The following is a 21,683-nucleotide window of genomic DNA, read 5'->3' as shown; positions in this document are numbered from 1 at the left end:
CTTCTCCGTTCATTGAAAACTGCATCACAAAGCGGGTGGGATAGCTCCCTCTGCCCTCCTTGTGTGACACGAAGGCATGTTGTAGTCAAGATGTGGAGCCGCCATCCGTTCTGCTATGACGGCAATTTGCAGAGAGTGTCTTTGTACACATTGAGAGAGTCTTCTGGGCACCCGCTTTGTTCCATCCTACTGTGGCTTGAGAATTTGGAACCACAGTCGGCCTGCACAGCTTAAATGGCAGGCTTGAGTCTCAAGTTAGAGCCACCTGGGAGATGGAACAGGTTTTGTCCTCACTCGGTAGTGTCCTTCAAGCGCAGCCATCGTTAGGTTTCCTCTATAAGTGAATATTGTCCTCTGTGGCAGGAGTGAAGAACCTTTTCGGCCCCGGGAGTGTGGTGGGCAAACTTAGCAGGTGGGTGGGGCCACCTACATGTCAATCATCTGGCGGTATCAGCTGACTGATAGCTGGGAAGTCCTGTCCTCCTTTCAAAGTTGACCTGTGAGGTGGTGGTGGGGGTTGTGGGGTCTGCTTCGCCAGCGTGTTCCTCACAAGAAATGCCCTGGCAAAGCAAAATCAGGCAGGATAAGCGGACAGTTCAGTCCTGCTCTCTGTAAGGGCAGGAGGATGTCTGCTTTTCCAGCTCTTTCCCTGAAGGGAACAGTTTGGCAATGGTGTCAACTGATGACAGATGGGAATGGTTTGGGGGAAATGGCTGGTGGGCAAAAATTGGCTCCCTGGCCAGAGTTTCCCCACTGTCATGGGCCAGGATTCACCTTTGCCTGCTGAACAGCAGCCTGAAGGGGGAGTGACTCAACCTGCAGCTGATCAGCCTTTGAGGACACAAGAGGAGAAGGCACTGATGAGAACCAGCTGGCTTCAGCCTTCTTAAACAGAGCTCTCAGCAGCAGTCAGATGCTGCAAACAACGCTTGTAGTTCCTGGTCTTACCTTGCTGCTTCCTGCTTCCTATTTGGACCCTCGAGTCTATGATCATCTGGACTCCCTGACTTCTGGACTGTGAGACTTTGTGTGTGGATTCTGCTGTCAGGCAAGAGTTCCTCAGAGACCTCTAGCCCCTGCTTGGCAATGGAACTCAGATGGGGCTACAACACCCACCCTTGTTCTGTGACAGAGGACTAAAAACACTGAACCCATGGACATGGTTGCAGTTAGGGCAAAACCTTATGCTGAGCTCATCACCTCTCACTGATGGCGATTATGCAGTGAGTTGCCACTGAATGGTGAAAAGGTAAAGATAAAGGATTCCTGGGCAGTTCATTCCAGTCGAATTTGACTATGGGGCGCAGAGCTCATCTCCACTTTCAGGCCAAGGGAGCCAGCATTTGTCCCACCGACAGCATTTTTTTTCATCTGTCCAGCATGACTAAACAGCTTCTGGTGCAACGGAACACCGTGACGGAAGCCAGAGCGTATGAAAACGCCGCTTACCTTCCCACCACAGTGGTACCTATTTATCTGGTATGCTTTCGAACTGCTAGGTTGGCAGGAGCTGGGACAAAGCAACGGGAGCCCACCCCTGTCGCACGGATTTGAACTGTCGGCCTTACGATCAGCAAGCCCAAGAGGCTCATTGGTTTAGACCACAGCGCCACCCACGTCCCTGCCACTGAATGGCAGGCCCAGAGAGTTCCATAGCAGCTTCCAGGCACATTGAAATATTCATTCTTCCTCATAAAAATGATGGGCATTCTGCCTGTTTTCTTGTTTTAAAGCAGATAACCCTTCTCCTATATCTTCTTTGCAAGGAACAATTCTGACTTGGCTATTTCTGAGCTTTTGGCATTTGTTTCCAGTTATAAATGTTGAGTGCGCACGCCTCTCCCGAAAGAAAATATCTGCAAGTGTAATACATATATGCTCTTTGAGCGCAGCATTTATTTAATGAGTGTATTGCTTGTTTTTACTGGACCAATTCAGAATGTGGGCAGTAAGATAATCTCTTCCTGCTTCCTTCCTCCCCCACCCCCCATTGCAAAATAGCTGAATCAGGGAAGACATGGTGTGTCTGTGTGTAAAAGACACAGTGACATATGGAGGAGGGATAAATTTAAAAAGTCTTCTCTGGTTTGTAGAGGGTGAGGGGAAGAAGCGGGAAAGAATCATTCATGTATGTGTGTGTTTGCGTTTGTGTATGAACTGCAATATGTAAGCTGCAATCCTATGTGTGCACACTTGTAAATTAATTCACTTACTTTGCAGTGAACATTCGTAGTGGTTGTGGTGAGGATGATTTCTGTATATGCTGCCCATCTGACTGGGTTGCTCCACCCATTCTGGGCAATTTGCAACACAGGGTGAGCTCCCATTGCTCGGTCCCAGCTCCTGCCAACCTAGCAGTTGAAAAGCACACCAGTGCAAGTAGATAAATAGGTACCACTCCGGCGGGAAGGTAAACAGTGTTTCCGTGCGCTGCTCTGGTTCACCAGAAGTGGCTTAGTCATGCAGGCCACATGACCCGGAAGCTGTACGCTGGCTCCCTCGGCCAATAAAGCTAGATGAGCGCCGCAACCCCAGAGCCGGCCACAACTGGACTTAATGGTCAGGGGTCCCTTTCCATCGCTGGCATCTCCTGGTAGGGCTGGAAGAGACATCTTCCAGAAAACCCCGAAGAGCTGCTGCTGTTCATTGCAAACTAGTGGGTAGTCCCTGTGATGTCCTCCAGCTGTTCCTGGACTACAACTCCCATTATCTCTGAACTTTGGCTATGCTTCTCTGGGGCTGATAGGTGTTCAGGAACACCTGGAGGGCCATAGGGTGGCTCACCCCTGATGCAGAGGATGCTGAATGAGAGGGACCAGTTGTCTGACTCTGTACAAAGCAGCCTCCTATCATCAGCTGGACCGATTTTTGAAATTATGTAAGGTTCCTAGCAGTGCACTTAAGCTGTAAAAACCCCTGAAGTTCTGTGGCATGGGTAGGTAAACTAAGGCCCAGGGGCCGGATCTGGCCCAATCACCTTCTAAATTCAGCCCATGGACGGATCAGCATGTTTTTACATGAGTAGAATGTGTGCTTTTATTTAAAATACATCTCTGGGTTATTTGTGGGGCATAGGTATTCGTTCATTCCCCCTCCCCTCAAAATATAGTCCAGCCCCCCCACAAGGTCTGAAGGACAGTGGAATTGCCCCCTGCTGAAAAAGTTTGCTGGTCCCTGTTCTGTGGCATCACACTGGAATAGCTGGAACAGTCAAACTTGGAAGTATGGAATCAAGATGCCAACAAATCAAAGGGCTATTGATCTGGCGGGTGCCTATTTTGCTGATAATTTCATTGCTTTGTTATGTTTGCTGACTGCTTTGTGGTCGTATGGCAATTAAACAGTATATAAATCCTGTGGAATAAAAAAAATTGAAATTCAAATTGAAATAAATAGACGTTAGAGAATGGATTTGTTAATGGCGAATTTTCGTTTCCTGCTCCTTTAGGGAAAGCAAACTACCTTCACACGGGAGAGGTGATCGATGGAGTGGACATGAGAGCAGAAGTAGGCTTGCTAAGTCGCAACATTCTCGTGATGGGAGAGATGGCCAAGGAATGCTACAATTACAACAGTGATCTGTGTTCCTTCTTTGATTTTGACACCTTTGGAGGCCATATCAAGGTATCGCTTGGTGTCCATGTATTGCTGGGTTTTTTCACCCCTGTGCTGGGACATTTCTTCCATGTGGCTGGGGGAGTCTGACATTACACTGAGGACTTGTATCTAACATATCCAATCTCAGACTTTATGTTGGTGGCAGAAATTTTATGTAGTGCGGGTACAATCGTGCCAATAGATCTATGTGCAATACTTTTCAAGATGAGAATTTATTTATGCAGCTCCTATACTCATGTGCCCTTTTGTACCGAACAGCAGTCTCCTAAGCTGTGTACAAAATGATAGCAAACAATTCTAAAAAGCAAAAAAATATAAAGTTTGGGGGGAAAGCTAAGTGGTAGAGCATCTGCTTTGCATGCAGAAGGTTGTAGGTTAAATTCCTGGTCTGAAATCCCCAAGGGCTCCTGCCTGTCAATGTAGACAGTACATCAGCTAGATGGACCCAGTACTGAGCTAGTGTTAGAATTCCTGCTCCGTGATTGCAGTCATGGGATTGTTGTCTATCACATGACGGTGTATGTTTTGACTCCACAAAGTGGGAAGTGATGGAGACAGGATGTTTGTGTCACTGTGTTCCATGAAGTGGGACTATTGCCCTTTGTTCTTTTTCTCTTTGCTGTCTGATGCTAGAGAGAGATGGAGCCATGTTGCAGTGTTCCGTGTGTGTTTATATGTAAATAAAGTAGATTAGCCAAAATGCTGAGTTCTGTCATGCGAACTGCAAAGACTCTGTGGATCCCTAAGTGTGCCGATGTCTGTTGGCATTGGTCACTGTGATGTTCGGGCAGAAGAAAGCTTTTGAAGCTCCCGAACGATCGACCAGGAGGGAGAGAACATGCCAGTTGGGCATGTGTCTCTGTCAGGGTCCTACTCGAGTGTAGGCTGACAGCTAGATGGTCTGATTCAGTATAAGGCAGTTTCCTATGTCCTTATTGGATTGCATCCAGTGTTCTATTCAAGATCCATTAGTTTCAACAGGTCTCCTAACAACTGTCAGCAGCTTTAACAACTACACTTCCCAGAATTCTTTGGAGGAAGCGACGAGTGCTTGAAGTGGTTTGATACCACCTTAAATGTATAGTGCAGATGTGGCTTTAAAGGCACTGGATCACACTTGTTTGACAAACGAAAACAACAACCCTGAAAGCGTCTTGCACAAGTTTCAAGCCCGCCGGTTGATGATGATGATGATGATGATGTGTGTGTGTGTGTGTGTGTTGTTCTCTAGCTTGGCCTTGGATTTAAGTCTGTCCACATGGAAGGGATTGAACTGAAGCACATGGGCCAGCAGTCACTGGGACACTACCCAATCCACTTCCACATGTCCGGAGATGTGGATGAGAAGGGCGGCTACCACCCTCCTACCTACGTGAAAGACATCTCCATCCACCATGCCTTTTCTCGCTGTGTCACCATCCATGGCTCCAATGGTCTGCTGGTAAGAAACTTGAGATTCGTTCACCATCTCTTCCAGCACAATTCAAAGTGTTGGTGCTGCTGGTCTGCAGGTCTACCTAGGTGCAAATAACTTCAAAAACTTGGGGCCAAAGTACCAGAAGGGCTGATTCCTAATGCACCAAAACAATCACTGAGATGCTCTAGGGGCTAAGCCCAGGGGTAGGCAAACTAAGGCCCGGGGCCAGATCCAGCCCAATCGCCTTCTCAATCCAGCCCACGGACAGTCCAGGAATCAGCGTGTTTTTACATGTGTAGAATGTGTGCTTTTTAAAAAAATGCATCTCTGGGTTATTTGTGGGGCATAAGAATTCGTTCATTCCCCACCCCCAATATAGTCTGGCCCATCACATGGTCTGAGGGACAGTGGACCAGCCCACGGCTGAAAAAGGTTGCTGACCCCTGGGCTAAGCTTTCCTTTTGGCAGGCCTTGCCCTGCAAAACTCCCTTTCAGACATCTTTTGAAAGGCATATTTTTTAGGCTGGCCTTTGCAACTGAATTTGCAAAGGGAGTGACCGCCGAGACCATATCACACCAGTCCTGAAAGACTTACATTGGCTCCCAGTACATTTCCGAGCACAATTCAAAGTGTTGGTGCTGACCTTTAAAGCCCTAAACGGCCTCGGCCCAGTATCCCTGAAGGAGCATCTTCACCCCCATCATCCCGCCCGGACACTGAGGTCCAGCTCCAAGAGTCTTCTGGCAGTTCCCTCACTGTGGGAAGTGAGGTTGCAAGGAACCAGACAGAGGGCCTTCTCAGTAGTGGCGCCTGCCCCATGGAACGCCCTCCCATCAGATGTCAAGGAAATAAACAACTATCTGACTTTTAGAAGACATCTGAAGGCAGCCCAGTTTAGGGAAGTTTTTAATGTTTGGTGGTTTATCGTGTTTTAATATTCTGTCGGGAGCCGCCCAGAGTGGCTGGGGAAACCCAGCCAGGTGGGCGGGGTATAAATAATAAATTATTATTAATTATTATTTGTAAGGCGTCAATCCTGTAGTGTGGCAGCAGCCGTACTTTGGAACTCCCTGCCTCTTGAAATTAGGCAGTAAACCCTTGCCCTCTTGGTTCCTTGTAGCCCCATTGCCCTCTGAAGTTTGGGGTGGTGGCAGCCCAGGAGATGGCATTGCCCTGGAGAGTAGCAGTCCCTGAACTGTGGAATTCCTCCCTCAAAGAGGTGTTTCTGGAACTTTCCTCATAGTTTTCATAACATGTGGGAGACACTCCTCTTTACCATATTCTCTTTGCCCTGGTTTTTGTTTAGAACTCATCCTGTTCTCTTGATTGAAATCTGTTTTAATTGTTTTTAATATTTGATTATTTTAATTGTTGTGATCAACCCTCAGACCTGTAGGGTAAGAAATAAAAATAGCAATAATACTTTAGACGCAGCTGGGAACTTTCTTGTTTTCGCAAGCCTACCCAGACATGTAAAGTGGGCAGCTATAATTGTTTTAAAAGTTTTATTGATTTTTATCTGTGTTTTTTAATGGTGATGGCTTGATTCATATTCAGGTTTTTTTAAAACAACAACAACAACCCCTGGCTACAAGGATTTTAACTGCGTTTCCTTCTACATTTTTATTATTTACTTCATAAAAATTAAATACCGTGTGCCTGTGAAAAACACACACCACAGAGCTGTTTACAAAGGGAATGAAACAATGAAATCATCAGTTAAAAAAATTTAAAATCAACAATACGCTAAAATCAAACATAAATATTCTACATTTCTGCATAGGCTTGCTTAAACCATGGAGGCAGAGGATAGCAATGATGGGACAGGCTTCTCCTCTATGGATTTGTCTAATCCTCTTTTAAAGGCATCCACGTTGGTGGCTACCGCTACGTCTTGTGGCAAGGAGTTCCAAAGTTTAACTGTGTGCTGCATTCAGAAGTCTTTCCCTTTGTCTGTCCTGAAACTTCCAACCTTGCATGTCTACAGATTCTAGTGTTAGGAGAAAGGGTTCTTCTTAGATTAGCGTTTATTAATTTGCCATAGATCAGAGTCTATGTTCCTGTTCGTGTTACTACAACTGCTTTCCGATTTGTAGCCACATGGGGAGAGTAGCATGTCAGATGAGCAAGGAACCTAATGGACATATTAATTGCAAAGTAAGGATGGCCAGAGGCCTGTTAAGTGGTAGAAAGCATCCTGGTTAAAGGTAAAGGGACCTACTGGTGGTTGACCCCCTACTGGTGGTTGACCCTTACTGGACTCCCTGCATGACGGGCAGGAGTCAGATATAGTAAAGGTACAGGTAAAGGGACCCCTGACCATTAGGTCCAGTCGTGACCGACTCTGGGGTTGTGGTGCTCATCTCGCTTTATTGGCCGAGGGAGCTGGCGTACAGCTTCCGGGTCATGTGGCCAGCATGACTAAGCCGCTTCTGGCAAACCAGAGCAGTGCACGGAAATGCTGTTTACCTTCCCGCCGGAGCGGTATCTATTTATCTACTTGCACTGGCGTGCTTTCAAACTGCTAGGTTGGCAGGAGCAGGGACCGAGCAACAGGAGCTCACCCCATCGCGGGGATTCGAACTGCCGACCTTCTGATCAACAAGTCCTAGGCTCTGTGGTTTAACCCACAGCGCCACCCGCGTCCCACACATCCTGGTTATGGTACCGTAAATACTTCTTCTGCAGCGGCCGCACAGCTGCTGATTAACATGGGCCAATCCAAACCCTCATCACTGATTCTAATTTTAAGCCCTGATCCTGCACAGATCGATTTTTTCCCCCAGGGTGCTGCTGCCACCGCCAACTCAAATATTCAGAGTGTGACATTGCAGTGGCTCAAATGGGCGGGTCGGTTTTAGAAGCTTTGGAAGCGTCTTGCTTCTCATTTTTGCCCTTTTCCAAGGAGCAAAATTATATTTAGTTCAAAGAAATTCTGGTCAGGAGCCACGTTCCTTCCTCGGCACTTCCACAGCCAAAAAGCAAGCAGTGGGGAAGGAAACATGGTCAAGTTGATAGGAATGAAGAAAGCAGTTACCTCAAGGGATTTTCTGGTCGCTGCTCTTATTTTACATCCATTTTGAGATGTGATTGGATGTGCACAGCCTGTTCTTTTTGCATTTTGTTGTCATTTGACCTCCTTGCATACCACTTTCTCTCTCTTTCCTCTGACACCTTTGTGTATCTAACTGCTGGCAGAGGGTAACACTACATTTGTGGGAGTAAGCCTCATTGGACTCGGTTGGGATTACTCCTGAGTAAAACAATACTTGCCTGGGGATCTTGTGCAAATGCATATAGAATCGCCGCTCGTACTTGGGGAACTGGTTCCACCAAAATAGCAGGGCTGTTCTCCAAGTAAAACAGTTTAGGGATTTGGATGCGAAAGCGCTGACAAAATTATTGCAGCAGAAATGATATAATAAATATATAGTCAGCATTTCAGCCATAAGATGCATTGAAAAGATGTGGATCTCTGCCCACCCCTTAGCTTGTCTGTGACTATCTGGACTGCAGAGACTGTAAGGGGCTGGCTAATCTTGTATTTAAATGATCTTACATAATTGCATCCTCTGCTAGTGGAGCAAATCTAGATAGGCTTGGGCTCATGCCACCTTTTGCATGTAAAAACGTCTGAAATATTACTCTCGCCAGCAGCAGTGCATTAAAAGCCCACCACATTCTGCTTTCCTCATTACTTTGCAAATGTGTGTGTTACAATCTGCTGAGCCACAACATTAAATTCTGGCCTGATTTATACCAAGGCTTGTTGCGGAGGGGGCTGGATGAACGCAGGGAGTATGTCATGCCAGAAACTATTGGCATACTCTATAGATTTACGGTGGATAATACTCTGAGGAATACGCATGAGGGCCCGCTAGCTGCGGCAATGCTTGCATCTGGTGTCATTAATTCAGTTTGAGATTGACGGTGCTCCTTTGCTGGAAAGGACAAATGCCATATGAATTCCACCCCTGAATTTAGGAGTCCAGCATTTATAAACCCTCTGATTTAAAGCCATGCCATCTTATATGTGCATGCACAGAAAGTGATTTAAATATATATATATTCCCAACAAATCTAGGGGCATCCTGATTGAAATTTACTCGGAGTCGAGAGTGGATTTCATGCTCTTTATTCAGCTCATAGTGGTGAGGAGGAACGGAAGTTCCCCCAGAATGTCTGCCTTATATACATTACTTACACAATGGGCCCCAAGAGATTGGCTAATTCCAGGATTCTCCTGTAGGCCAATCAGGTTGCGGATTCCCATCCACCTGGAGCTGGATTGGGTGGCTCCTGTGGACCAATCAGACTGCTGCATTCTGAATCCTATTGTTCTAGGAACAATCAGACTGTTGCCTTTTGGATCCTATTCAACTCAGTACATAACACTGATGCTCTTCTCAGACGTGGTTTTCACATGTTGCAATGTGGATTCCTGATTACAGTGGCAATGAAGTCAATGAAGGGCTCTTAGTACATGCTCAGGGACACACTTGGCACCAGCCAACAACATGCAGATGCAAGAAAACCCTTGTGCGTGTCAACCCCTTTGAAATGAGCGTGATGCACTCCTACAATGGAACGGTACACTGATCTGAATCATCATCAGCTGATCTGAATCATGCCGCCTTCATCTCTGATGGAAATAAGACATAATGACTTGCCTCTGTTTTTAATATTTAAACTGGTTTAAGAAGAAATGTGTCCAAACCGTAATGTAGACGAGCTATAGATGGTACCTCATTCCCTTTTTCAGGGTTCCTTTTATCTCAGGGACATCCATTGCATGCAGAAGGTCCTCAGGCTCCATCCCTGGGACATTGAGTTAAAAAGGATAAGCTTGCAGGTGATAAGAGAGACTTTGCCCTAGCTGCTGCAAGCCAGAGTAGATACTCAAAGGCTGGATCTACAAAGGTTGCATCCACAACATGGTTCCCCCCCCAAAGAATCATGGGAAGTGTAGTTTGTTAAGGTGTTGAGAATTGTGGCTCAGGCAAGCTATAGTTCCCAGGATTCTTGGGGAGAGAAGCCAGGACTGTTAAAAGTGTTGTTAATGCATAGTTTGGATGTGGCCCAGTATAAGTTAGCTTCCCACGATCCTGTCCCATTAAATCAGGGGTCAGAAACCTTTTTCAGCTGTGGGCCGGTCCACCATCCCTCAGACCATGTAGTGGGCCAGACTATATTTGGGGGGGCGGGGGGGGGGAATGAATGAATTCCTATGCCCCACAAATAACCCAGAGATTCATTTTAAATAAAAGCACACATTCTACTCATAATAATAATATTAATAATATTTTATTATTTATACCCCGTCCATTTGGCTGGGTTTCCCCAGCCACTCTGGGCGGCTTCCAACAGAATATTAAAATACAATAACCCTCATTTACTCATGTAAAAACATGCTGATTCCCGGACCGTCCACGGGCCGGATTGAGAAGGTGATTGGGCCGCATCCTGCCCGCGGGCCTTAGGTTGCCTACCCCAGCATTAGATACTCTCGGCATTGTTTCACAGGTTGTTTTTAAGTTGAACATCATTAATGCCATGAACCTCACAGTTACGTCCAGGCAAGGTGCTGTTCTGAGCATCTAGGAAGACCAGCCTCGTATCCATGCCCTCTCCCTTTTTTATGTCCACAGGTCAAGGATGTTGTTGGGTACGACACGCTGGGACACTGCTTTTTTACCGAAGATGGCCCTGAGGTACGCAATACTTTTGACCACTGCCTTGGACTCTTGGTGAAACCCAGCACGTTGCTGCCCTCTGACCGAGACACAAGGATGTGCAAGACGATCACAGAAGGAGCTTACCCAGGATACATCCCCAAACCTAGACAGGACTGCAAGTGAGTCAAAAAATAAACTTCCAATTTCCTTTGGCTTATAGAACTGATTTGCCTGGTGTATCTTAGTGTACCATTACATCCCATTGGGAAGCTTCTTATTCCTATTATTGCTGCTTAGTCATTTAGTCGTGTCCGACTCTTCGTGACCCCATGGACCAGAGCACACCAGGCACTCCTGTCTTCCACTGCCTCCCACAGTTTGGTCAAACTCATGTTCGTAGTTTGAGAACACTGTCCAACCATCTCGTCCTCTGTTGTCCCCTTCTCCTTGTGCCCTCCATCTTTCCCAACATCAGGGTCTTTTCCAGGGAGACTTCTCTTCTCATGAGGTGGCCAAAGTATTGGAGCCTCAGCTTCAGGATCTGTCCTGCCTATACCTAGCTTGAAAAGAGAAATCACCTAAATTTCCACTGTGCATCTCTCTCTCTCCTCCCCCCTTTGAAAATCACAGCCAAAATGAAGCATTTTTAGTCCTTCAAGTCTCAGTGGGGAGAGACTTGGGTACACACTCAAGCGAGAGGAATATCACATTAGTTTTCCTGGTTATAATGCTAGTGCTTCTCCTGTTTTCTAATGTTCACACATCAGTACCTGTTGTGTTAGGGAACTGTGACTTTTTGACTGATATACAAGCATGTTGTGCTAAATTTCATTCACACCTGTGGGTGTAGTGTGACACAACAACAAATGACATTAGACGTCACTGCTCCCCCACCCTTTCCACAAATGTGTGCTTCTGCTCTCCTAAGAAAATGGCAGGAAAGAAATGTATGCTGGAATAGCTCCCCGACTTTCATCACTTTACTTCCATGGATTTTTTTCTGGAAGCAATTAAACATGGAGATGAGTGCGAATCTTCCACCATATTCCGCTAGATCCCTGGAAGTGGTTTTTACATTGTATAAAAGCTTGAATATAATGGAAAAATAGACATGAGGGAAACGGAATATACTGTTGTCTGAAAACAGCTGTAATTAATCTCTCATATTCAAATCAAAGATTAGAACTTAAAGGTAGGGTGCTGTCTGTTATTATTTAGTGCATGGCAACCCAGGCATACCAGTGTTTCAATGTTGGGGATGTCCACAGCGTATGTCACAGTAAACAGTGGCAAGAAAAAAGTCTTGCATACCTGGGATTCCATTACATTAGTACATTAGGCTACATTAGTCAAGAAACAGCATTTTGAATGCATTATAAACATGTAACACCAGATGGCCCCAGAGAGCAAGAAAAAAAAATCTAAGCAATTTTCCATAGCGGGTTTTCTCCTTTTGTTATGACAATTTAATTTCTGACTTATTTATAGCGTTTTATTTCTGTGTGTAGATCCACCCCTGGGCTGCAACATAAAATGTTTTGTGATCTACACTGGCAGCCACAAAGACTAACAAACTATTGGGACAGTTTTGCAAGTAACGTTAAGCCTAAGTATGGCTAAGTATAATTGTGCAAGCATCCAGATATTTGCAGGATAAATCTCTGCCACTCTGCAGGAAAAATCCTCCTCCAGTCCTGCTGCTGTGAGCTAAGCCATGTGTTAATATGGCTGGTTTTGTGGTTTGTCATGCTCTAGACAAATCATGAGCCAAGAGCAAACCTTAGTTACAGCTTGTAACTTATCTGGATCAAGATAAGCCATGAGCCCAGATTTGGATAGAACACCAAGCCAAATCATGGAGGAGCAAAGCAGGTGTATGTGTTTTTTCCTTGCAAGTACCCGTGCTCACACATTCACTTCTAGCTGTGCTTTGGCTTAGTGTTATGTGCAAACTATATCTCAATTTCATGGCAGGAATGTGTATGAGATTTGAGCAAAACGATATATTCTTTTCAAAAAGGGAGTTTGGCTGGAAACAGACACATTTTATAGCATTATGTTTTAATCCTGGGAAATAGGCAGTATGTGAGATAATTTCAGTGCCAGCCAGGACTTGGCAAAGCAAGTGACCATGAAAGTCCAAGGCACGACTATAATGCCCGTCCCTCTGCACACTCCATTTGGGAATTGTGTGCTTTCGTTTTTGTTTTGTTTACACTTGTCTTTTCCCATCTAACCAACAGTGCGGTCTCTACCTTCTGGCTGGCCAACCCACACAACAACCTTATAAACTGTGCAGCTGCAGGATCCGAAGTGAGTACAAAGGGAAACAATTGCCTAGTGGTGCAGCAATAAAGCTGCTAGTGCATTTGCAGAGCTGAGCAGGGTCTGGTATGGTTTCAAATTGGATGGGAGACCGCATTTTGAGATTCCTGCATTGCAGCAGGTTGTGCTAGATGACCCCCGGGGTCCCTTCCAACTTTACACTTCTATGATTCCAGCTGGAATAATCTTGGGATTCTAATCCTCCACCCCGCTACAACCCTTCAGGTACCTGATGGAACAAAAGCTGTTTGGGGCTATTCTGAAAACCAGGCACAATGCCTTAATACAGTTTGGGAAACAAAATCCTGACTCATTTCTTTTCTACCTACCTTGTGTGAGATCTCGGAGCACAATTGGAAGCATTCAATGACCCATTCCATTAGTGCGAGGACTTTTGGCTGTGTAATGGAACTCCCCATCCACCTCTCATTGCTCATACATCCGGGGTGTCCTGGTTTTTACTTTTTGAAACAATGGCAACCCTACCTCTCCCATCGGGGACGCAGGTGGCACTGTGGGTTAAACCACAGAGCCTAGGGCTTGCCGATCAGAAGGTTGGCGGTTCGAATCCCTGCGACGGGGTGAGCTCCCATTGCTCGGTCCCTGCTCCTGCCAACCTAGCAGTTCGAAATCACATCAAAGTGCAAGTAGATAAATAGGTACCGCTCCGGCGGGAAGGTAAACGGCATTTCCGTGCACTGCTCTGGTTCGCCAGAAGCGGCTTAGTCATGCTGGCCACATGACCTGGAAGCTGTACACCAGCTCCCTCGGCAAATAAAGCGAGATGAGCGCTGCAACCCCAGAGTCAGCCATGACTGGACCCAATGGTCAGGGGTCCCTTTACCTTTAATGGATCTCCCAACCCACCTCTCATTGGTCATACACCTGGGGTGTCCTGGTTTTTACTTTTTGAAATAACGACAACCTCCCTTGACCCATAAAGCGAGATGAGCGCCACAACCCCAGAGTCGGTCACGACTGGACCTAATGGTCAGGGGTCTCTTTACCTTTACCTCTCCCATCACTGTTCTGGGTCTCCCCCCCCAACCTTTATGTGCAGATTTGGGGAGGCCGTGGGACACACACAGGGAAAGGAGGGGGCAAGTTCCCTGGCAGACGTAACAATCCTTGGGCTGGCAGAACGAGTGTTTCCCAAAATGAATGGTTATACTTTGTTCCCTCCACACGCCACGCCCACCAACGTGCAGGCTTCTGCTTTTCGCTGTTTTTAATATCTCACATATCCCAAGTCTGGCATTGGCTGACTCTGTTGTGTTCTCTCTTGCAGGAAACCGGGTTTTGGTTTGTTTTGCATCACGTACCGACGGGACTCTCTGCAGGAATGTATCCCCCTGGCTACTCTGAGCACATTCCAATGGGGACGTTCTATAACAATCGGGCACATTCAAACTATCGAGTGAGTACACATGCAATTGGAAATTAAGTTCCTATCTTCTTTTTCCAAATGCTGTCCTCCCCGCCTTTTCCAATCTCAGTGTCAAGCCATTATTGGCCACCATTCCTGCTTCCATAATATCAACATCATACGTTCTCCCCTGCCCTACTCCAAGCATTTTTATCTACAAATGCTGTTTTTGGTTAGCTCCAACTTTTGGCTTTAGATGGAGGAGAGTGATGAATAAAGAGGCCTTTTTCTCTTTTAATTCCCAGCTGATTGTTGCATGTTGTTGTCTGTAAGTTTCACTAAATAGGCATGCACACACAAACATGTGCTGTTTCTCAAATGCCAAGATCTGTTGAAGCAGCAACCAACGTTTGTGACACATAATGAGTACTGTACTCAGGACCCAAACTAGACAAGGTGTTAAATGCATTGATGTATTTCATGTGTCCAGTAGCTGGACGCCCCCAGGGCTGTTTAGGAGGAGGGGAGGGGGGGTGAAACTAGACGTGTCAAGAAAAAATTATTAATTTAATGCGTTGTGTTGTTTGGTCTTTGGGGTGAACAGGGAACGAGTAGGTGCTGAAACAATTATTCAGTCTTCTTAAAAAAGGCACATAGTAGGTCTTGTGGGGCTTGGCCTGGGGAATAGTCTCAAGGGGCAAACAGAGAGCCCGGAAAGACCACATTTGGACCCTGAGCCAGAAGCTCCTCACCTCTGCTCTCTAACATAGTTTGTATTATGGAGAGCTGGTAAACATTCAAACCCTCAGGTGCATTAAAACAAAATGATGGTACAATCTGGTTGTGCCAGGCAATGTTCCAGATTCTTTTGCTGGTGTAAAGGGAATGCATTGAAAGTATGTGCATCTATGTATGTAAGTTTGCATGCTTATATATTTCCCTCCTAAGGATTTGGCTGACAGAATCCCTCCCTCCTTCCCTTCTTTTCCAGGCTGGAATGATCATTGACAATGGAGTTAAAACGACGCCAGCGTCTGCCAAGGACAAAAGGCCCATCCTGACTCTGATCGCGGGGAGGTAATCTGATTTTGATTGGTTTTATTTGGAAAATAAAGTCCTCTTTTTGCAGCTCAGGCTGGGGAACAAATGCTGATCATAACCGTTATAACCTTTTAATTGTTTGGAGGATGTGTATGTGTCTGTGTGGAGGGCGGAGATTTTCAACAGATCCACATACATTCAGCCACATCTTAAGCATGTGATTTCCCCCAAGGAATTCTGGGTACTTTATTAGTTCCCAGGATTCTTTGGGGGGGAAAGTCATGTCCTTTAAATGCATGGTGGGGACCTGCTGTTAACTTTCCTTCAGCCAACTCCCTTCTCCCAGCAGGATTTAACACCAGTCTTTTTAAGTCCTTACCTTGTTCCCCTGCCGTACCTGCATCATATTCTCTTCTAGTCCTCAGTGTTAAACCTCTCCCTGCTGATTTACTTTTGAATTTACAACCCGCACTTTCATTTAAAAAAAATACAGCAAGGTGGAGTGCAACATATAAGGATAAAATCAACAAAAGAGCCATAAAAATATCAATAAAATAAAAGTTATTTCTGCTCGGTATTATTTTATTGCTTAAGTTATTAAAGCAGAAGTTAAGTCAATCTCTCCTCCTGCCAGCCCATAAATGACAATACAATAAAGCAGCTTTACAAACTAAGGTTTGCTGGAAATGCAGCTCATCCCCCTGGAAGATATCCATGCCGATGGTGTTATTATTTAATGATTTGTATTATAAGTCTGGAATGTATTGCTGATATCTCTGCCCCCCCCTAAATATTTCATATCTGTTTTCTGAGTCAGACCTTTGGTCTGTTTTGCTCATTGCTTCCCACACTGGCTGGCAGCAACTCTCTGGGGTTTCAGGCAGGGCACATTCACAGCCCTAGCTAGAGATGCTGGGAATTGAAGCTGGCACCTTCGGGATGCAGAGGATGCTCTGTGCCTGAGATCTGGCTTTTCTACTCCACCCTTTTGTATCATGGGTTCAGATTATTCACAGAATCATAGAGTCGGAAGGGACCCTGAGGATCATCTAGTTCAACCCTCTGCAATGCAGAAATATTCAATCGTCCCATATGGGAATCGAACCTGCAACCTTGGCCTTATCACCACCCCGTTCTAACCAACTGAGCTGTTGTTGTTGTTTAGTCGTTTAGTCGTGTCCGACTCTTCGTGACCCCATGGACCAGAGCACGCCAGGCACTCCTGTCTTCCACTGCCTCCCCCAGTTTGGTCAAACTCATGCTGGTAGCTTCGAGAACACTGTCCAACCATCTCGTCCTCTGTCGTCCCCTTCTCCTTGTGCCCTCCATCTTTCCCAACATCAGGGTCTTTTCCAGGGAGTCTTCTCTTCTCGTGAGGTGGCCAGAGTATTAGAGCCTCAGCTTCAGGATCTGTCCTTCCAGTGAGCACTCAGGGCTGATTTCCTTAAGAATGGATACGTTTGATCTTCTTGCAGTCCATGGGACTCTCAAGAGTCTCCTCCAGCACCATAATTCAAAAGCACCAATTCTTCGGTGATCAGCCTTCTTTATGGTCCAGCTTTCACTTCCATACATCACTACTGGGAAAACCATAGCTTTTACTATACGGACTTTTGTTGGTAAGGTGATGTCTCTACCAACTGAGCTAGTCGCCATGATTCCTTTAGCATCAGTAGCTTAAAGTTCTGCTTTAAGCTTTTGAGGTCCATAAATTGAAACACCTCACCTTAATTTGGATAATCATCTCGCTTACCCTGACTCATTTCTAGCAGGGAAGGTTATTTGGGACCAGCTCCATATTTGCATCAGCGTGTAGCTTCAACTTAGGCAAGGAAAGCCTATTAATCAGGGAATTGCTCTCCCCAGCTGCGAAGGCCGCAATCTGATTGCAGTAAGCCTGCCAAAATAAGGTTAATTTTCTGGAACTCTGCAGATTCCCGTTTCCCAGTTTAGCTCAAGAGGTTGGTTTATTAAGTGAAGCAAAGGGGCTTTCTGGATATCTGTCAGCAAACGGAGCAAATATCTTCTGCCTGCCTTGCTGAGTCAGGAATTCTTTACTCTTTAGCGTTATCTGTACTTAACACTACTAATCCGTCATGTTTGTCCAAGCTGCATTGTGATCCACGGAGGACAACCCCTTTCTGAGCCAGTGTGGTGTAGTGGCGGTAGACTCGTAATCTGGGGAACCGGGTTCGCGTCTCCGCTCCTCCACATGCAGCTCTGGGTGACCTTGGGCCAGTCACACTTCTCTGAAGTCTCTCAACCCCACTCACCTCACAGAGTGTATGTTGTGGGGGAGGAAGGGAAAGGAGATTGTGAGCCGCTTTGAGACTCCTTCAGGTAGTGATAAAGCGGGATATCAAATCCAAACTCCTCCTCCTCCTCTTCTTCTTCTTCTTTCACTACAGCCCAAGGTAGTTGACACTCTAGGAACAGAAAGGAATAGATGGCATCCCAGCTTTTTCCCTCCAGGGCTACCTCAGTTTTCTTTCACCAGAGTGGCAGCTGATAGGCAGCAGCTGTGGGGAAGCACATCTTACAACTTCCTTTCGCTGCTTTCCCCTCAGACAGCTCCTCAAAACGCGAAGAAAGTGTTTCGTGTTGCTATGGCTAAGCAACTGTGACATGAACATGTTTTTGTAGCTTGGATGGGAAACTGCAACAGCAAATGTATTGGACCAGGTGCGCAGCCCAGGAGTCATTTTGGACTCGCAGCTGTCCATGGAGGCGCAGGTCAATTCTGTGTCCAGGGCAGCTGTCTACCAGCTCCATCTGGTACGCAGGCTGAGACCCTACCTGCCCGTGGACTGTCTTGCCAGAGTGGTGCATGCTCTAGTTATCTCTTGCTTGGACTACTGCAATGCACTCTATGTGGGGCTACCTTTGAAGGTGACCTGGAAACTGCAACTAATCCAGAATGTGGCAGCTAGACTGGTGACTGGGAGCGGCCGCCGAAACCACATAACACCGGTCTTGAAAGACCTATACTGGCTCCCAGTACGTTTCTGGGCACAATTTAAAGTGTTGGTGCTGACCTTTAAAGCCTCAGTCCAGTATACCTGAAGGAGCGTCTCCACCCCATTGTTCAGCCGGGACACTGAGGTCCAGCGCCGAGGGCCTTCTGGCGATTCCCTCCCTGTGAGAATCCAAGTTACAGGGAACCAGGCAGAGGGCCTTCTCGGTAGTGGTACTTGCCTTGTAGAATGCCCTCCCACCAGATGTCAAAGAGAAAAACAACTACCAGACTTTTAGAAGACATCTGAAAGCAGCCCTGTTTAGGGAAGCTTTTAATGTTTGACACACTATTGTATTTTAATATTTTGTTGGAAGCCACCCAGAGTGGCTGGGGAAACCCAGCCAGATGGGTGGGGTATAAATAATAAATTATTATTATTATTATTATTATTATTATTATTATTATTATTATTCAGGAAAGCCTCGTTTGTTTGGAGCAGACAGGCTTTTCTTTTCCTCTGATGTTCAGTTGTAGAATTTGACTGCACCTGAAAGTAGCCTAACTTGGTGGGCTGCATCTTTCTGTGGGTCCCTATCTGGTCCTTGCCGCCTCTGAGTGGACAAGCAATGCATACCCTCCAACATTTCTCCAATGAAAACAGGAACGTCTTACATAATAATTCTAATATTTATACCTCGCCCATCTGACTGGGTTGCCCCAGCCACTCTGGGCAGCTTCCAAAATATATTTAAAAACATAATAAAACATTAAATGTTTTAAAAAACCTTTCCTACACAGGACTGCCTTCAGATGTCTCCTAAAGGTTGTCTAGATACTGATCTCCTTGGCTTGGGGAGGTTGTATAACTCCAACATTTACCCTCCAACATTTCTTTGATGAAAATAGGGACGTCCTAAGGAAAAGCGGGACATTCCAGGATCAAATCAGAACCTGGACAGCGTCTATAAATCTGGAACTGTCCCTGGAAAACAGGGGCACTTGGAGGGTCTGGGAATGTCATGGGGTGACATGGGACCTCCTGTGGTGAACATTGGTCTGTAAATATTGGAAATATACAGCATGGCCATAGAAGCACCCCATGTTACCAGCTCTGAAATCTCTTGAGGGCCAGTGCTCTCCATGTTGCTGACCACGTTTCCTTCCACTTGTTGCAATTCCAGATACAGCCCGCATAAGGACGCTGACCCTCTGAAGCCCAGAGAACCTGCTCTCATCCGACACTTCATTGCTTACAAGAACCAGGACCACGGCGCCTGGCTGAGGGGAGGAGATGTGTGGCTGGACGACTGCCAGTGAGTGTGGCCTCAGTTCAACCCTCCAGAGTTCAGCCGGGTGTTTATGGCGAGCAGAGGGCTGTGTGGCTAGGGCTGTGTTTCTTGTTTATAACGCTCCGCATCTTTCATCCGGTGGAGATGAATGCAAAGAAAGGGAACCAGGAAGAAAGCAAACCACCTTGCTGTTTTTGCAGAAACAAACCCCTGAGCTCGAGGGTTGTCGAGTTGTTTGTGTGCATACGTGTGTGATCGAGACCCGTTACAATGAGCTGTGGCAGAAAAGGGACTTTAAATAAACCTTTTCTGCTTCAGCCTGAAATAAAATATAAGCAGCTGCGCCAATGGTTTTGTTTTATGTGGTAGCCTGTTATTGCCAAAAATTCCAGTGCCAGGGAGGTAAGACATAAGACAGTGCAGCATGTAGAAGGGTTGTGTAAATAACAGGCGGTTAGAGAGTCTGGAAATGGGAGCAGACGCTTCCTGTCTTCTCCTTCTCTGAGACAAGGTTGTCAGGTTGTGCCCTGCAAATCTTACCTGTCTGTTGCATGGCTGCAAAGCGCTCCCCCCCCCCCAAATCCAGCAAAGAAAACTTTTAAGAGCTTAGGATCCTTCCTTATACTGGATCAGACCATTGATCCATCTAGCTCAGCACTGTTTGCACTGGCAGGCAGCGGCAGTTCAGGGTTTCCTGCAAAGGACCACCCCAGCCATAGTTGGAGATTGCAGGACTTGAACCCAGGGCCTTCTGCTACGGCCCTTCTTCAGTTAACCTCCTTGCCTTTCTCTGCCTCTGGCACTTATGCCCCTTGTTCCTTTGCTACCTGCTGCAGAGTCATATCAAAGCCATGCTTATTCTATCAGGCAGGAAGCTGCAACTTTCCACGACTTCAGCTATTGTGGAAATGGAGGGGAACCTAAAGCTGGGGCAGGAAACCTGTGGCGCTCTCAGATGTTGGCAGACTACAAATCCCATCATCCCTGACTATTGGCAATGCTGGCTGAGGCTGATGTGGAGGTGGGAGCAAAGGGCTGCAGGTTCTCAGTGTTAAAAGAGACGAGGAAGCTCTCCTGATTGCAACCTGCCAACTCGGAGAGACGACCAGTCACATGTCTGAAGGCTTTCATTCATTTCCCCTGCAGTAATGTGCAGGGGAAGGCAGGTTTTGTGGGAAAGGGAGCCACTGGAACACTGCTCTCTAATAAATTCAATTTATCTGGTACAACCCCAAATTTGGGGGGCCTGCACCAATGCCAGCCAGAGCCCACAGGGACTGGTAGCACGGAAGGCAGGGGCAACAGCCGCCATTGCTGCAGGGAGTGGGCAGAGCCAGAGCTAAAGAGAGGCATAGCCAACTAATTCTGACAGAGCAATGGCGCATGTCACTCAAGAGGCAGATGCTTAACAGCTGTCTCTCTATGCAGCTTTGATTTCACGCCACTGTTTGCAGGTGAGAACCATACCTGGGCATTTCCTTGCTCCGGACTCAATACCGATAGCTGCAAAAATTTTGATGCATGTTGATGGTGCTGAATTAATGATCCTTAACTATCACCTGCGTTTGCAGGTAACGCTAAGCCCAACCACAATCTGTAGCCAAGGTTGTTCTTAGCTACAGACTGTGGTAGAGGAAGAGGCAGCTGAACCAATATCCTGGGTTCAGACAATATGCCAGGCCAAATCTAACCTAAAAAGACTTGCAGGAGGAATAAAGTGAGTTCAAGCCCCTCTCTGGGGGCCAGCATGTTTGAGTGGTCCTGGTATGCCATAGTTTGGCTTTCTGTGATGACTGAACAAAGCCAGAGTACCATACAAATAAGTAAAATTTGAGAAGGGTTATCTAACACTGCAGTCACATGTGGTTGCTTCCAACTTCTTCCCTGTTTAGCTGCCTTCTCCCTGATGCCCCCAAGCCTCCTCATAGCCAAGCTAATATCTCAAATCCTTCAACAGAGCCCAGAAGTATTTTCCATGTTGTTAAGTTTTTGGCA

The 21,683-nt window shown here is 46.4% G+C and overlaps 1 protein-coding gene across 6 annotated transcripts in view; it reads left to right on the top strand.

The window, feature by feature from the left end:
• Positions 1 to 21,683, top strand: part of CEMIP (cell migration inducing hyaluronidase 1) — a 173,929-nt gene that overhangs the window by 132,474 nt on the left and 19,772 nt on the right. For all 6 annotated transcript variants that reach the window (XM_083586230.1, XM_083586229.1, XM_083586231.1 and 3 more), the window contains exons 12-18: positions 3,449 to 3,624; positions 4,850 to 5,059; positions 10,685 to 10,890; positions 12,955 to 13,024; positions 14,325 to 14,453; positions 15,394 to 15,479; positions 19,581 to 19,712. In XM_083586230.1, coding sequence (XP_083442356.1) covers positions 3,449 to 3,624; positions 4,850 to 5,059; positions 10,685 to 10,890; positions 12,955 to 13,024; positions 14,325 to 14,453; positions 15,394 to 15,479; positions 19,581 to 19,712 — 1,009 coding nt within the window. The remainder of the gene's footprint in view (positions 1 to 3,448; positions 3,625 to 4,849; positions 5,060 to 10,684; positions 10,891 to 12,954; positions 13,025 to 14,324; positions 14,454 to 15,393; positions 15,480 to 19,580; positions 19,713 to 21,683) is intronic.

The sequence above is a fragment of the Podarcis filfolensis genome (genome assembly GCF_964270895.1).
Source record: "Podarcis filfolensis genome assembly, chromosome: 14".
NCBI classification, from domain to species: Eukaryota; Metazoa; Chordata; class Lepidosauria; order Squamata; family Lacertidae; genus Podarcis; species Podarcis filfolensis.
Note: the sequence above shows the minus strand (reverse complement) of the source record. Positions and strands in the feature narration are given on the sequence as shown.